This window comes from Equus quagga, chromosome 14, assembly GCF_021613505.1.
Source record: "Equus quagga isolate Etosha38 chromosome 14, UCLA_HA_Equagga_1.0, whole genome shotgun sequence".
Lineage (NCBI taxonomy): Eukaryota > Metazoa > Chordata > Mammalia > Perissodactyla > Equidae > Equus > Equus quagga.
This window is the reverse complement of record NC_060280.1, coordinates 85,036,780-85,052,153: the sequence shown is the minus strand read 5'-3', so window position 1 is coordinate 85,052,153 and position 15,374 is coordinate 85,036,780. Positions and strand designations below refer to the sequence as shown.

The 15,374-nt window shown below is 57.2% G+C and overlaps 1 protein-coding gene across 1 annotated transcript; it reads right to left on the bottom strand.

Annotated features, from left to right (window-relative positions):
• Window positions 1-5,078: 5,078 nt before the first annotated feature.
• RTBDN (retbindin) lies at window positions 5,079-7,492 on the bottom strand. The gene is made up of 5 exons (XM_046638283.1): window positions 7,324-7,492; window positions 6,731-6,797; window positions 6,503-6,613; window positions 5,859-5,955; window positions 5,079-5,306 (listed from the first exon to the last, which is right to left on the bottom strand). The coding sequence occupies exons 1-5, from the start codon at window positions 7,490-7,492 to the stop codon at window positions 5,079-5,081; spliced, it is 672 nt and encodes a 223-aa protein (XP_046494239.1).
• Window positions 7,493-15,374: the final 7,882 nt, after the last annotated feature.

Genomic DNA, 15,374 nt, shown 5'->3' with positions numbered 1-15,374 from the left:
CCGTCCTGCCTGCGGTCCGGTGTCCACGGAAACATCATTATGCGGGGCACGACTCTATTGCAGTTCTGGAGGCTGAAAGTCCAAGATCAGGGTGCCAGCGAGGTGGGGTTCTGGTGAGGACCCTCTTGCAGGTCGTAGACTGTCTTCTCGCTGTGTCCTCACATTGTGGAAGGGACAAGGGATCTCTGTGCGGTCCCTTTTATAAGGGCACTGATTCCACTCACAAGGGTCCCACGCTCATGACCTTGCCACCTCACAAAGGCCCCACCCCCTAACCCCGGCATCTTTGAAGGTTAGGATTTCGACATGGATTTTGGGGGGACAAAAGACCAGAGTGGATGCCTTCTAGGTCCTTCTGGAGACAGCCTGGTGTGTTACAAATACACACACACATACTTTGTTTCCTGAGGTTTTCTTTTTACACAAATGGAAACAAACTATCACTCTAGATGGTGCACGTTACTCTTTTCACCACAGCCATCTGGGAGGTAACTCCCAGTGGGTGTCCAGAGACCTTCCTCACTCCCTTACAGCTGCCGAGTCCACTATGGTGTGACTGTCCTGCCGTCTATTTAATGCCTCTTTATAGACATTGACTTGTCGCCCAGCTTGCTGTTAAATGTCTACAGCAGGGAATGACCAGGGTGTGCCATCATTTGTCGTGCACAGTTTTTTTGTCTGTAGGGGAAATTTCCAGAGGTGGGCTTGCTGGGTTAGCGGGTTTCTGTGGTTTTTCATTTGGAGGGAGATTTCCAAATTCCCCTCCCTGGAGGCTTGTCTTGAGTGGCACTCCCACCAGCAACGTAAGTAAGCATTTGTTTCCCCCACAGTCTCGCCAGCAGCAGGTCATGTTTATCTCCCTCCACAAGAAGTTTGGAAGTCAGATGGCTCAACAACATCAAAGACACCGTTGTTTTAATCCATCTGCTTTGCCAGCTTTTGTGTTTTTGCTTCTCATGATCCCAAGATAGCTGCCATAGCTCCAGGCATCACATCCTAACCTCCAAAGGCCTCATTTCCAAGCAGCTGCCCTGTCACTTCCTGGCTGAAAGTAAGATGTGTCTATACCCAAAGCAATCCCTGGCACGGGGAGCGGAATATCAGGGATAAAAAGTCAAAAATTGCTACCTGGGGGTAGGGAGAGATCCCTGTGTTCCCTGGTCCCCCACCCTTGACCCTACCTTGACTTGAACAGTGGGATTTTTAATGGAAAGGAAGAAAGGGAGTGGCTTTTTGCTTTTTAATAGATGTTCTAATGACAAGCCCAGGGCATTGTGGGAGCATTATTTTTAGAGCATGTTACTAGTCTGCTAGGGCTTTCATAGGAGAGTACCCCGGTCTGGGGGGGTGTAAGCAACAAAGGTGTTTTCTCGCAGTTCTGGAATCTAGGAGTCCGAGATCAGGGTGTCTGCAGACCTAATTTCTTCTGAGGCCTCTCTCCTGGGCATGTAGACGCCGTCTTCTCCCTGTGTCCTCACGTGGTCGTCCCTGTGTGTCTGTGTCCTAACTTCCTTTTCTTATAAGGACCCCAGTCACTGAATCAGGGCCCACACCGAGGACCTCGTTTTGACTTGATCACCTCTTTAAAGGTTCTGTCTCCAAATGCAATCACATTCTGAGGTCCTGGGGTTAGGGGTTCATGACTTTGGGGAAGGGGAATGCACTTCAGCCCATCACAGCACCTTTCTGCTCCGTGCGGGCCCTGTGCCGGACACCGGCCTGACCCAGCCGGAAAGGGTCCCCAACCTCCCATCGAGGTCAGAGGGCCCCGGGATTGGGTGGTGGGGAGGCCAGCTGCAGTCTGGGGCTCGCCGAGCCTGAGGGGCCAACCAGCCAAGACCTGAAGGGGGAAGGGTGGAACCAGGAGGGTGAAGGGGGTTCCAGGCAGTGGGAACAGCAAGTGTGGAGACCCGGAGGTGAGAGGACCTGGCTGCAAGAAGGCCCCTGTGTGGGCGGGCCTCCAGGAGGAGCCGCAGCCTCCACATGTCCCCACCCAAGGGGCGCCTGCTCTTCCAGCCTGGCCGGGGGTTATCATCACAGTTGCCAAACCTTACGGGGCCTGATTCTGTTTATAACTCCACTTTGTCTTTTTCTCTTGTGTGCTGTGAATTTGGATATCTCAGACCTGCCTGTTTCTCCTCAGAATTATTAGAATCACAGTACATCTCAAAATTAGAGGCCCTTCTGACGACTGCTGATGGGACTCGCCTTGCAAGATGAGGAGAAACGGCCCCTTCTCTTGCAGCTGGTGACGAGCAGACGCGGGCACCCGAAAGCTGTCACTCACAAGTGTTACTTCTGACAAAAGTCTCTGGGTCCCCAGCTATTTGAAGTGGGGTCCCCGGCCTGGCAGCATCGAGATCAGCTGGGAGTTAGAGGTGTAGAGGCCTGCCACAGGACCCTGGGTCCCGGTGAACGTGAGGTTGACAGCCACCCGTGCTGCCGAAGGCCCCTGGTCCTGGTGAATGTGAGGTTGGCAGCCACCTGTGCTGCCAAAGGCCCCCGGTCCTGGTGAACGTGAGGTTGACAGCCACCCGTGCTGCTGAAGCTTTCAAATGATCACTCCCGCTCTTCTCAGGACAGCCCTGGGGGTTATTCCTCCGAATCCCTCTCCTGCATCCCCATGCCCATCTTCTGGCTCCTGTCCCATGGTCCTCACTGGCGCCCCTCACCGCTGTCTCCCCCTCCCCTGTCCTGCCTGCACGTGGTGGCCAAGAATGTTGGTCTGATGGAGCTTCCCCTGCACAGACCTTCCATGGCTCTCACATCCCTTTTCATGAGGTCCAAGTGCCTTCACCTGGTGTTCAGGGCCCTCTGTGATCTGACCCCAGTTCCGCTCCAGGCTCGCTGAGCAGCTGGAGTTTGCAGAACCTGAGGTCCCCTGCCCTCCCACTCGGAGCCCTTCCCTGTGGCTTGGCCATCTGCCTGGAGCTCCTTCACAGGTTTATGTCACTTTGCTTCCTTGACTGCCTGCTCACCCTCTTTGTCACAGTGACACAGTATATGACATCATCAACAACAATGGTGACGGATGCTGTCTGTATTTGCTGAGTGTTGTTTAAGGGCCAGGCCCTTTCTAAGCACTTCATTTGACATTCCTCCCATTAGGAGGTGAGCCTGGGACACCTCCCCTTGAATATGAGCTGACTTAGTGACTCTTCTAGTGAATAAAGAGCAGAGGTGACACTGTGTGACTTCCAAGGCTAGGCTGTCAAAGGTGAGACAACATCCACCTGGCTCTTTCTTGGGACACTTGCCTTGGGAACCCTGTCACCATGCTGTGAGGAGGCCCGAGCCACAGGGAGAGGCCACGGGTAGAGATTCTGGCCGACGGCCCCCGCTGAGGTTCAAGGCAAGAGGATGTATGAGTGATGAAGCCTTCCAGGTGAGTCCAGCCCCAGCCACTGTCTGCAGCCGAGCAAGAGACCTTGAGGAAAACCCACCCCAACGAGCCCAGGGAAGGCCCAGACCCAGGAAAGATAATAATGATGTCATTTAATACCAAGTTGAGTTTGTTACACAGCGATGCATAAGCAGAACAGCTTGCCTTAATTCCTTTAATCCGGCACCCCTATGAGAGGAACAATTAATATTCCCCTTTTACAGACGAAGATGCTGAGGCTCAGTGCGCTGAGCTACATGCGCAAAGTTGCAGCATGAATCGCTGTGGAACTGGGATGTGAGCCCAGGCAGACAGACCACCGAGTTGGGGTTCTAACCGGCAGTCTCTACTGGATGTATCTTGATCCCTGCCCAGCGCCCCTCCACTTCTCCTAGTTCTGGCCCCTGATTTTCCTTTGGGGGGGCCACCCCTCCCCATCCTCAGTCCATGTTCAGATGGAACTGACCCCACGATGGGCCTTCAGGCCCCAGCGCACAACCCAGATCAGGCCGGTGAGCGCAGAGCAGCCCCGGCACGTGATTGGTTCGCTGATGGGCTCCTGATGAGGCCGGATCAACAAGAGCCGGCCTGGGAGCTTTGCTGGTTCTCCAAGAAATGGGCACATCTTAGCCTCTGGCATCACAGAGTTCTGGTCCATCTTTATACTGTGAAGAGATGTCCCAGAGTATAGCCAAGAAAGAGATACAGAGATTCCTAATGTCATTTAAGAACCTAGCTACAGCCATTTCCAAAGCTCATCTTGCCTAAAGATTCTGTGAACTGAGTTTGTCTCTTGCAGCCGAAAGAGGCCCCTCAGCTTCCCTCTGGGTGGGGCACCTATATTACTCCGTCTTCCCTGAGGGCCGGGAGTGGGCCTCATCTGTCTAGTTCAGCGCAGTGCCTGTACACAGGAGCAGCCATCAATGTTCCTCTGCTCAACAGAACTACAAGGGACATTGCCCATTTTCCAGGAGAGGAAACTGAGGCTCTCCTAGGGCCTGTGGACAAGGAGAAGAATTAAAAGGAGAGCTTACAACCCGAATCCTGAATCTGAGTCCAGTCCACACTGCCTTCGGGCCCGCATTGGGATGAGGGAGAATGGGAGGAAGGAAGGGAGCCTTATGCCAGACACCACTGGGCCTGCTTACTCAGAGGGGAAGGCCGTAAAGGGTGTCTTGAGGTCTAGACAAGTCAGAGGGCTTCTTGGCGGCCCCGGTGGCACACAGCGGGAGAACACATCTGCCGGTCAGCCCTTCTTCTGACCCTGCAGAACCCCCCTATTTGTGACACCGGAATATTCCAAGTTATGACTAGTGCTCCAGAGTGTAGGCCATCTATCATTTACATGCTCGTATGAATCAGTCGCTAACTCTAAGACCTGAGGATTAGAAGTGAGACACCTATCACTTTCTGGCAACTACCTTTCCCCACGTGTTTCCCCGAGAAGCAGCCACATCACGTGCTCTAGTTGGCGACTTTATTCAGTGGGGAGAGGGGGAAAATGAGTAGAGTTGGGTGGGTTATTTCCCTCATAATCTGGAGAGGGGCGAGTCTCTGGGGCCCCAGGGAAGAGGGGCAGGACTCTGGGAACTAGAGGGCCGAGAGGGGAGGAGAGGCGCTCTGGCTGTCCTAAAGGGCCGCCGGGGTGGGCGGGTGGGGGGGGAGGGACCAGCTCCCAGCCGAGGCCAGGCGCCCTCTAGGCGCCGCCGCCGCTGCCGCTGCCGCTCCCGCTGCCCGCAGCGTCCGGGATCCAGGTGCGAGGGCGGCGGGGGCGCGGGAAGGCGGTGTCCCGGGCCCTCCGTCCGTGTCCGGGACGCGGAAGCCCCGAGATGGAGATGTTGAGACAGTGAGCGGTGCCCGGAGCTGCCACCGGCAGCGCGGAGCCCAGAACCGAGCGGCAAAGGTCGGCTCCGTCAGTGAAAGTCTGGAGAAGGGGGCGGAGTCAGCATCCTGGGGGCGGGGCCGTGTGGGGCGGGCAGAGGGCGGGCTCGCGGGCGTGGCCTTGGGGAAGAAAGTCTGGGAGTTCCACCGCCGGTGGAGACCGGGGCCGGGGCGCGGTCTTGCGGCGGGCGATTCCCGCCTCTGAGTCCCCCGGGGAGCCTGGGCGCGGGGCCATGGTGGGGACGGGGCCTTGGGGAGAGCGAGTGGTTCTTACTGGGTTCCCAGGGCCGGGGTGGCAGAAAGCCAGATTGAGGCTGGGCCAGAAGGGGGAAGGTGACTCAGGCCTCTGGGTCTTCCAGGGGAACCTGTGGATGGGCCTAGAGCACACTTCCCTTGGGGAAAGCAAATCGAGACTCAGTGGACCTTAGGGAGGCTACAGGCCTGTCCCATTAGGGAGGTTGGACTGCGGAAGGGGAAAGGGTGGGAGCGGGGGCCTTGGGGTGCCAGTCCGGACTCTGGGGCTTAGGCGGGTTAAGACGGGACATAGTAAGGGAAGGTCTCAGTCTCTTCCCCGTGCCCTCTGTCCCATGCTCACCTGCCCATAGATAGTGCAGTCCGGCTCGCAGCCCTTCTTTTCCGGGAATGGGAGCCAAGTGCGGCCGCAGGCGATAGCACTTTCGCAGGTGGCAAACCTGGAGGTGGTGTGTGGAGAGAGGAAGGTGGCTAAGGGCCCCACAGCCGCGTTGTAGTGGGATTCCTGCTCTCCAAGGCTTCGCCCAGTGTGTGTCCTTTCCCAGATCCAGGCCCCGCCTATTAGGACCACGCCTCTACAAACGCCATCCTTCAGATTTTACCCAGCCCCATGCTCTTCACACGTACCCAGGGACCTTTCACAACTGGACTCATCCCCGCTGACCTCAGACCATCTGCATTCCAGGCCAGCCCCTTACATTCCATCCACACTTTTAACTTCTCTTTTCAATGAAGAGGCCCCGCCCCTTACAAAAAAACCCAGGTCCATGGAAGGCCACGCCTACGTACTGTCAATCTTAAAAGCCAGGGCTTCCACAGCCCCGGTCCCTTACCGCCTAGCCTCTAAACCCTAGGCCTCATCCTGTAGACCTTGGCCCTATTGGAGGCAGGCCACGCCCCTTCAAACACAAGGACGAGCCAGCTGCAGATCCCGCCTTCGGCCCCGCCCAAACCATAGGCCACGCCCTCGAGCCCCGCCTCTCCTACCAGGCATCGCAGAGCTCTGCGCAGAGCGGCTGCCCCCGGCGGACCCCCAACTGCAGCAGGCGCAAGCGACTGCGGAGGGCAATTTGGAGGTGTCCCAGGAAGGATTTGCACCTGGACATCGGGAGAGAGACCCAGATGGGTCAGGATGCGTGGGGGCTCTGGACCCTGGCGGGGGCAACTGGAGCAAAAAACAAGAGGAAAAGCTGGGGTGGGAGGTGCTGTACTCACTCGGGGTTCGGCTCCCCACAGCGCCTTGGGATGATCCCAGGGCCCAATGTCTTTGGTGTGTCCATCTCTGAGGGACAACAAGGCCGTGGAGAAGGGGACTCCTGTGAGCTGGGGTCTTGGATCCTCAGGTAGGGTTGGGGAACCAAAGCCTGGGGGTCGTCTGGACAGGAAAGATCCCAGTTATGCCAGTCCTCCAAAACATAAAATTTAAGTAAAGACACTTTTCTTGGAATGCAAATGCAGCTTCAAGTAATAGTACTCGCTCGTCATAATCAGCTTATCACTTATGTCCCTGGTAGTGGTAGAGGGCTCATACACTTACATACACCTTTTTACAGCATGGCTATGAGGTAGGTCTAGTCTTTCTCCTCCTTTTTAATGGCCCACATGAGGCCCAGAGAGGTTAAGTGACTTGCTCAGGGTCACACTGCCACGAAGTGGCAGAGTTGGAATTTGAACACAGGCAGTCTCACTCCAGGGTCTGTGCTCTTTTACTGTCCCCCTAAACCCCTCTCATAAGGAAATTCTAGCACTGACGTGGTGGAGTGGGGGTTCCTGGGTGTTGGGGATTAGGCAGGGTCTGGACTGCTCACCTGCCAGGTGCAACTGGCCTGTGCCCAGATCGGCCACCAGCCCATGATGTCTCCGGGACGTAGCTGGGAATGGGTGGCTCCTTCCACAGGCTCCCAGCAGGATCCATGCCAGGGTCAGTCGCAGGGCCCAGGCCAGGCCCCTAGGTCGAGTGCGGCCCCTGCAGGCCATGTCCAACTGAGATAAGAGTGAGCTAGGGTATGGGGTGAGGTACGGCAGCCCCTTTTTGGGAGCTCTGGGTGGCACCCTCCTGATGCACACCCAGGAGACTTTGCCTAGGGAGACCAGAGAACGGGCAGTTGATAAGGAAGGAATGCCCAGGGATCTTCAAATACCAGGAGACCACCAAAGCCTACCTTTGACCCAGAAGGCCCCCATCAGACTCTTGTCCCCTCCTCCCCAAGTGCCCAGGACCAAGTGCCCCCTCCCCCCTCACACCCAGCAAGATCTCTCACCCTGTCGGCTCTCAGGTGACCCCCTCTGTCCCCAGAACTCAGGGGACCTACCCAGCTCTTCCAATCTCCCTCTTCAGTCCAGTAATTCCTCCCTCTCTTCTGCCCAGTCTCCTCCCTCCTCTCGATCCCCGCTGGCCCTTATCATGGTCACCTTCTCTTGACCCACAATCGGCTTAGGGGCTGCCACCTAGGGCTGGGCCTTCGGAGCCAAGCTCAGCCGTGGCAGGACTTGGGTTCTCTCACCGGGGTCCAAAAGCCCCAGGGCAGGGGAAACTGGGGGTTTGGGGAGACAAGACAATTCCCCCCCCCAACTCTGCCCCCTCGGGCCACCCCTCACCTGTTAGCTGGACTGGGGTCTAGGGTGCTGCTCAGGACACCTCAGGGTCAAGTCCAGGACACAGCAGCAGCCAAAAGGGGCGTGGCCTGACGCAGGGGCGGGGTTTCCCACTGCCCTGCCCCTGCTCCAGCAGACCAAAGGCGGTGGACCAGGGGTTGGTGTGTATATATCCTTGTGTTTGCCTTTATGTTGAGCTTGTGGCTTAAGCTCTGTATGTATGTGTGTGGTGAGTGTGTGTGTGTGTGTGTTGGATGACAGTGTGTTTGTGTAGCTGCATGTGTGTGTTTGTTGTGTGAGGGCATGTTTATGTGTGTCTCTTGGTTGTGTGGATGTGTGTTCAAAATCTGGGTAAGGAGGCCTGAATGTGTCCCAAGGCAAGTGTGTCCAGTTGAGTAAGAATCAGATAATAAATGTGGGCACGGGGGATGTAGGATCAGGATGGGTGTTCTGGGAAAATGTTGTGGATAAGTCAATGGATAAAGGTGGTTGACCATGAATGTTGACCATGAGTGAACAAAGAGGTGTTGTCATGTATGGAGAGGGTATGTATCTGCATCTGAAATGTGTGTGTGTGTGTCCCTCTGCAGCATCTGTGAATATGTGTCCCTTGTGAACATTTCCTCAATTCATTCATTCAACAAAGATTTATTGAATACCTACTGTGTGCCAGGTTCTGGGCACGCAGTAGAGACCAAGAAATGAAAATCTCAACGTTCACAGAGCTGACATTCTAGTGGGAGAGTCTGATGAGAAAAGCAGCCCTGCAGCGGGTATGTGAAGTGTGTGTGTGTGTCCATGTGTCCATGTGTTGTGTTGGGAGGATAACGTGTCTGTATGTTGGATGAGAGTTCGTGTGTAACTGAGCTTCTCTGTGAAACTATGCATGTGTGCTTGTGTTTATTGAGTGTTTTATGTGTTATTTGTGTACGCATTTGCTGACTGTGTGTTATATGTCTGTCTTCTAAGTATGTGTTTGCATGTGTGTGTGTTTGCAGAGTGTGAGCTTATGTGTACATGTGTTTGTGTGTGTCTGCGTTTGCTGAGTCTATGTTTGTAAGTGTGTGTATTTGCAGAGTGGGTGTTTTGCAGAGTATGTGTTTGCAGAGTGACTAGGAGACGGTGAGCCTGTGTTTGCTGAGCGTGTGTGCGGATGTTCGTGTTTGTATGTATATTTGCAGAGTGTGTGCGTGTGCTTGTGCTTGTAGAGTGTGCATATGTGTTTTTGTGAGCAACGATCACCACTGCAAATCTCTCTCCCTCCCTTCCCAGGCCAGTGCAGAGTTTTTGTCTGTCTCTTCAGTGCTGTACTTCCAGGTCCCAAAACATGACTTTGCACACAGTAGGTGCTCAATACGAGTCGAGTAAATGAACGAATCAGGAGGCACTGTCGCCGGGCCCCTCTGTGGGTACCCATTAACGTCCTGGAGGCTTCAGCAACCAAGACCAAGTGCGCCTAGCCTTCCCCCGGTCCATCTTGGAGTAGTCCATGGTGGTCATGGGTCAGATCCGTCCAGCCTCTGGGCTGTGCCACCCGCCGGCCTTTCCCGTCCCGTGACCTCAGCCGCTGACCCCGCGCTCAGATTTCAGCACCGCGGACAGGAGCACGCGAGATCAGCACCACGGAGAGCTCCCGCGGCCGCCGGCGTGCGAAGCGGCGAGAGGAGCGGAGTCTGGGCCTTGAACAGACAAGTGCGAAGAACGGACGCAGCGAGGTGGCAGCACGACCCTGCAAAAAAGGCCGAGAGAGGCCGGCAGAGAGAACTCAGGCAAAGGCGCAGAGATGAGGAGACAAGCGCCCGGAAACACCGGACCTAGACCTCGCCGTCGCCCCCGGTGGCCGGCAGGGGTCGCTCCCGTCCAGTGACCGCGCCCTCCAAGGCCTTCCGGCCAGTTAGGAACCGGTACCCTTGGGAAGTCCCCTCTCCACCCTACCCCCCAGTGCCTAGCTTTGAAGTGGGGACGTCTCCGACGCTTTCCACTCCAACTCTGGGAAGCATGGGCGGTTTGGCCTCAGCTGTAGGAACACGGCGGGGAGGGTTGTAAAAATCTCTTCTGCTGCCCCCCTCCCCAACTACCAGCTAATCGCTCCTATAAATACAGCCCAGCCTTGCCTGGCTCCTTAATCCTGACGCTGAGGGAGGGGGGGTCGCCAGAGGGGCTGCCCCGTTCCCTGAGGGGGCTCTGCTGGGGAAGGGGTCGGTACACTACGCGTGTCGATGTTTTTCTGAAGGGGCCTCTGGAGTGGGGACGGGTCTCCTCCGTGAAAACGTCACTCTGCAAGAGTGTATCTCTTTGGGATGTGGGGGGTCTCATGGGTGGGGACAATTTCCCACAGACAATACAGCTTTTAGGGGGCCTTTCACTAGGGGTACCTTCAACAGGCTCCCCACGTAACATGTCACCCTTGGGCATCTTTCTCTGCAGAAATGTCTCTTCTTTTGGAGGAGGGGGCTTTTGAGAGGAATTATCACCTCCCAGAGGCCATCAGTCTTAGGAATGATTTTCAGGGTGAGGGGAGAGTTCCCGACTGGAGAAGACCTCCCCGTGGAGACTATCGCCCCGCGGGAATGTGTCTCACTAAAGGGGTAGCTGGGGTGGGGGTGGGGTCCGCAGAGGGAATATATCTCAGTGAGGATGTCTCCCTTGGGGTGTTTCTTGGGTGTGGGGGGGGTCTACCCATGAGCATGTCGCTCCCCTAGGTTCTCTCTCCCGACAGGGGTCTCTTGGTAGCTTGACTCCATCGGGGGCATCTGGAGGCTCCTCCCCGCACCTGCCCCCTCCCCCCCCAGCGCGGGCAGCCTTGGCCGAGGCCGGGCTTGGGCGCCCAGACGCAGTGACGGCGCCGGGCCCGCCCAACTTCGCTCCGCCCCCTCCAGCGCCCCCCCTGCCGCCGCCGCCGCCGCCGCCGCCGCGGTCCCCGCGGCTTCTCCCTCCCTCCCTCCTCCCTCCTCCCGCCGCCGCTGCCGCCGCCGCCGCCGCCTCCCTCCTCCCTCCTCCCTCCCCGGGGCCGAAGCCGCCGCCGCCGCCGCCGCCGCCATGGACGATTCGGGCCTGATCCGCCGCCGGAGGCTGCAGGTACACGGCGGCCCCGGCCCCGGGTGGAGAAGAGGGGTCGGCGCCCTGGGGCGGAGCCCGGCAGGGGGCGGGAGAACTTGCGCCAGGGTCGGTCCAGCTCCCCCTCCCTCGGCCTCGGGACGCTCCCCGCGGGGAACGCGGTGGCCGCGCGTCCCGCCGCGCTGGGGACCCCGCCCCTCAGGCGCTGCCTGGGGATCCAGGGAGCTGGCGGAGGGGGTGCAGCCCAGCCTAGCCCTCCCCCTCGAGGATAGCCTGAGGGGCGCCTGGACCACCGGAAGGGGAGGGTGCTGGGGCCGAAGCCATCGCCCTGGCGCCCCGCCAGGCTGAGGGTGAGGGGACGCAGAGCAAAGTTATTGCCCCAGGGCTCGCGCCCCTCGAGGCTGCCGGCGCCGGAGCAGCTGTAAACATGTTTGTGCTGCAGCCTCGCCCCTCACCACCCCAGGAGCCCCTTTCTGAGGCATAGGGACTCCCTGCAACCTCCATGCACCTGCCTGGCCACCAGGATTCTTCCTACTGCTCTAATTGGACCGGCGCCTAGGCGGCCTCCTTCCTCACTCTGCATTCCGCCCCCCTCCACTACAACCCCCCCCCCCCCGCAAGCCCGCGCGCGATCCTCAAGTCCAGCCCAGCTTGTGGGTGGGCGGGAGCGATTTTTAGCTCCTTGCAGCCTTAGAAGATGCTGGTTTCCAGGCTGCGCAGGCGCGGGAGGCGTGGGTCCACTGCATGGAGCGGGATACTGAGGACTCTTGTGAAGTGTGGGGAAGGAGGGACAAATCCGGGCGTCGGGAACTCCCACCTGCGAGATGGGTGGGGATACTGAAGCTGAGAAGGGCCCTCTTCTGTCCTCGGCGTGTGCTTCTAAGGGTTAATACCGGGGTTCAGTGTTGCCCCCAAACTGACCCCAGAGGGGAAACTGATCAAAACTCCACCCCAAGGCCTGCCTGGGGTCTCCTCCTTCTGAGCCTCCTTGGAGCCCAGCCCCGAGCTAGGGAATCTGGAGGAGTTTAGATAAAGCCTAACGTGGCCCAGACTCAGGCTACATTCCTAGCCTGAAGCTTGGGAAAAGAAGGGTAGGATTGAAACCCTCACCCAGGACCCCGTCCAATTCTGGACTCTAATTCACCGTCTTTGAAGATGGAGACTAAGGGGCTGATCTGACCGTGCAGCAGGAAAAATCAGTGTCAGACGGCAGGAAGGACTTCCAGGCGTCTGGATGATGCTAGAACCAGACCTGAGTTGGAAAGCTCATTTGCCTTCAAACACAGCCCATATGGCCCCATCTAGGAGCCTTGGGCTCTTCAAGTCTTCCTTGGCTTCCCTGTCTATCCCAGGGCTGGGTTAGGAGAAGGGTTTCTGAGAAAAGGGAAGGCGCTGCGGCAAAGCCAGAGCAAGAGGCCAAGCTGCCAGACTGGGTCCGCGCCGTCGGGTCCCCTGGAAGAGGGCGGGAAGGGGCGTGGCCTGCATGGGGTGTGTCCCCGCCCTCCGGGCCAGCGCCGACTCCCATTGGCTCAGCGCCACGCGGGACTTCTGTCTCCTGCGCAAGACCCCGCCCCTAGCCCAGGATCCTCCCACTCATCCCCCCGCCCCCCATCCTTCCTTCCCCAGGCGTCCTGCTGGCCGGACTACCCCCGCCTGAGTCCTGCCTCTACCTTCGTCCCTTCTGGCAGGGTTAACCACTTCGCTGCCTGGATACACCCTTACACACAGGTGCAACCCCTTAGGAACTGTCCCACAGCCGCGGAGCGCCCGAGGGTTCCCCGTGTGCAGCTGAGATCGTATATATGGGACAGCATCCTGAGTTCGAGTGTCCTGTCCGCAGCGCCGTCCGTTAATCCCCGGGACAAGCAGAATTCCCCGGGCAGAGCGGCTCTGCAGCTGGGGTTGGAGGTGGCGTCTGTCTACACTGACGCCAAGGATCCAAATCCTCCACCGCTCCAATATTGCCCCTTTTTTCGCTCCTAGAATGTTTAGGGGCTCTAGCAGATGGGACTAGGTTCGAGGCCTTCTTCCGGTGGCGCTTAAAGGTCCCCCAGGGGCTCACCCTCGAGGCCGAGCGTACCTGGGTCTGGAGTCCCTGGCTCCGTGGCCGCAAACTCCAGGTTCCGATTTCCATTTCGTTTGGGCCAGTGCGGGTCGCGCAGCCCCGCCGGCTGGTCCAAGCTGTGGCTCATTCAAGCAGCTCCTGCAAAGACAGGGGGAAAACCTGGTATGGATTTCCGGTCACCGTTGACTCGGGAGGGCAGGGCTGCCTATCTGGACAGTGTGCCCTTTGATCCCGACCATACGTCTATGCTCTGGACATGGGAGTAAGAGGTCCCTCTGGCCCATCCTCTGTCATGCAGCATGTCCATCCATAATCATAATAACTCCTGTTCCTATGACTTAGTATTTACTGAGCGCTTACTATGTACTAGGCACATGCTAGCTTACTAGGCATCTGCATCATCTCACAGAATCCTCTAGGAGGCTGCACGATGGGAAGGTTATTTACCAAAAGGGAAAGCTGGGATTTGAACCCAGGGCTTTCTGCTTTCAGCGATCATAGAACGGATCTAGAACATTCCTCATTTTCCCGTGGCTGGACTCCTCACAAAAGGGCTTTTAAAACCCTCACTTGAATCTTTCCCCTGCAGCCCTACTCACCTCAGCCTGTGGACACACAACCGGCTGGAAGGTGGCGTCCCTTGCCCTGTTGCCATTGGAAAACGGCTCAGACCTCCGTAATTTCTGGTCTCTGTAGTGACTTCCTGTGTGCTTGACAAATAGAACACCACCTTGTTCTGATGTGGACACAAAGTTAATACCTATCAATTATCATCATTGACATTATTGGAAAAGACCACCCAACCGCCGCCTGATTCCCGTTTCAAATCTCAGTCTTGAGCCACCCTCAGTACCCTGCCCCCCCAACTCTGTGACCCTGGCTGGGAGTGAGGTAGAGCTGTCCGGGTGTGGAGGAGTCATTCATTCATTCATTCAACCTTTCAAGCCTGAGCATGCCAAGTTCACTCCTGCCTCCAGCCCTTTGCAGTTCTCTACCTGAAATGCTCTCCCCGCAGATCCTCCCATGGCTGGCTCTTATTTTTCAGCAATCATCTTAAAAGTCACCTCCCCAAGGGCTGGCCTGGCGGCATACTGGTTAAGTTCACGCACTCCACTTTGGAGGCCCAGGGTTCGCGGGCATGGACCTAGCACTGCTTGTCACTGTGGTGGCATCCCACTTAAACTAGAGGAAGATTGGCACAAGCTGTTAGCTTAGCAACAATCTTCCTCACACACACAAACATGAAAGTCACCTTCTCAGAGCAGTCCTTTCTGACCATTGTGTCCCCCTATTAGCCACCTTCCATCACATCACCTTGTTTAATTTTATTCATGATGTTTATTGTGGTCTAAAATTATCTCATTCACTTCTACATTCATCTTGTTTATTATCTGCTTCCCTCTTATTCTTCTTTTTCTTTTTGAGGAAGATTAGCCCTGAGCCAACATCCGCCACCAATCCTCTTCTTCTTGCTGAGGAAGACTGGCCCTGAGCTAGCATCCGTGCCTATCTTCCTCTACTTTATATGTGGGATGCCTACCACAGCATGGCTTGCCAAGTGGTGCCGTGTCCGCACCTGGGATCCGAACCCGCGAACCCCGGGCCGCCAAAGCGGAACGTGTGCACTTAACCGCTGAGCCGCCAGGCCGGCCCCTGCTTCCCTCTTCTAAATGCTAGTCCACCAAAGGCAGGAGTTTTTATTTGTCTCATTCACTGCTGTGCCCCTAGTGCCTAGCACAGGGCCTGGCATACAGTAGGCGCTCAAGAAATATCTTTGAAATAAAGAGTCCTGTTTCTTTTGCACAGACACACACTGAGATGCCAGCTCAGGAGTCCTATAGGGGGCTTTGTGCTGATCTGTGGGGGTCGGGAAAGGAATCACCCTGGTACCCCCTCCCCCAAGGAGCCTGGTCCTCAGCGCCTGGCCAAGGGTGCAGGTGGCCATGGTGATGAGGAACTGGTCCCACTCCACTTCCGCTCCTCCAGGGGGCTGACAGGGGCTCGCGGGTGGCGGCTGATGGTCCACGCTGACCTCCATCCTTTTGCCCTTTTGCCTTCCAGAAGGATCTGCCCTTGCCCCGGAAAAGCAGCAGGTGAGCCCTGGGGAGAGCCGCGGGGCTGGCCGCCGCTTCCCGGCCGGGG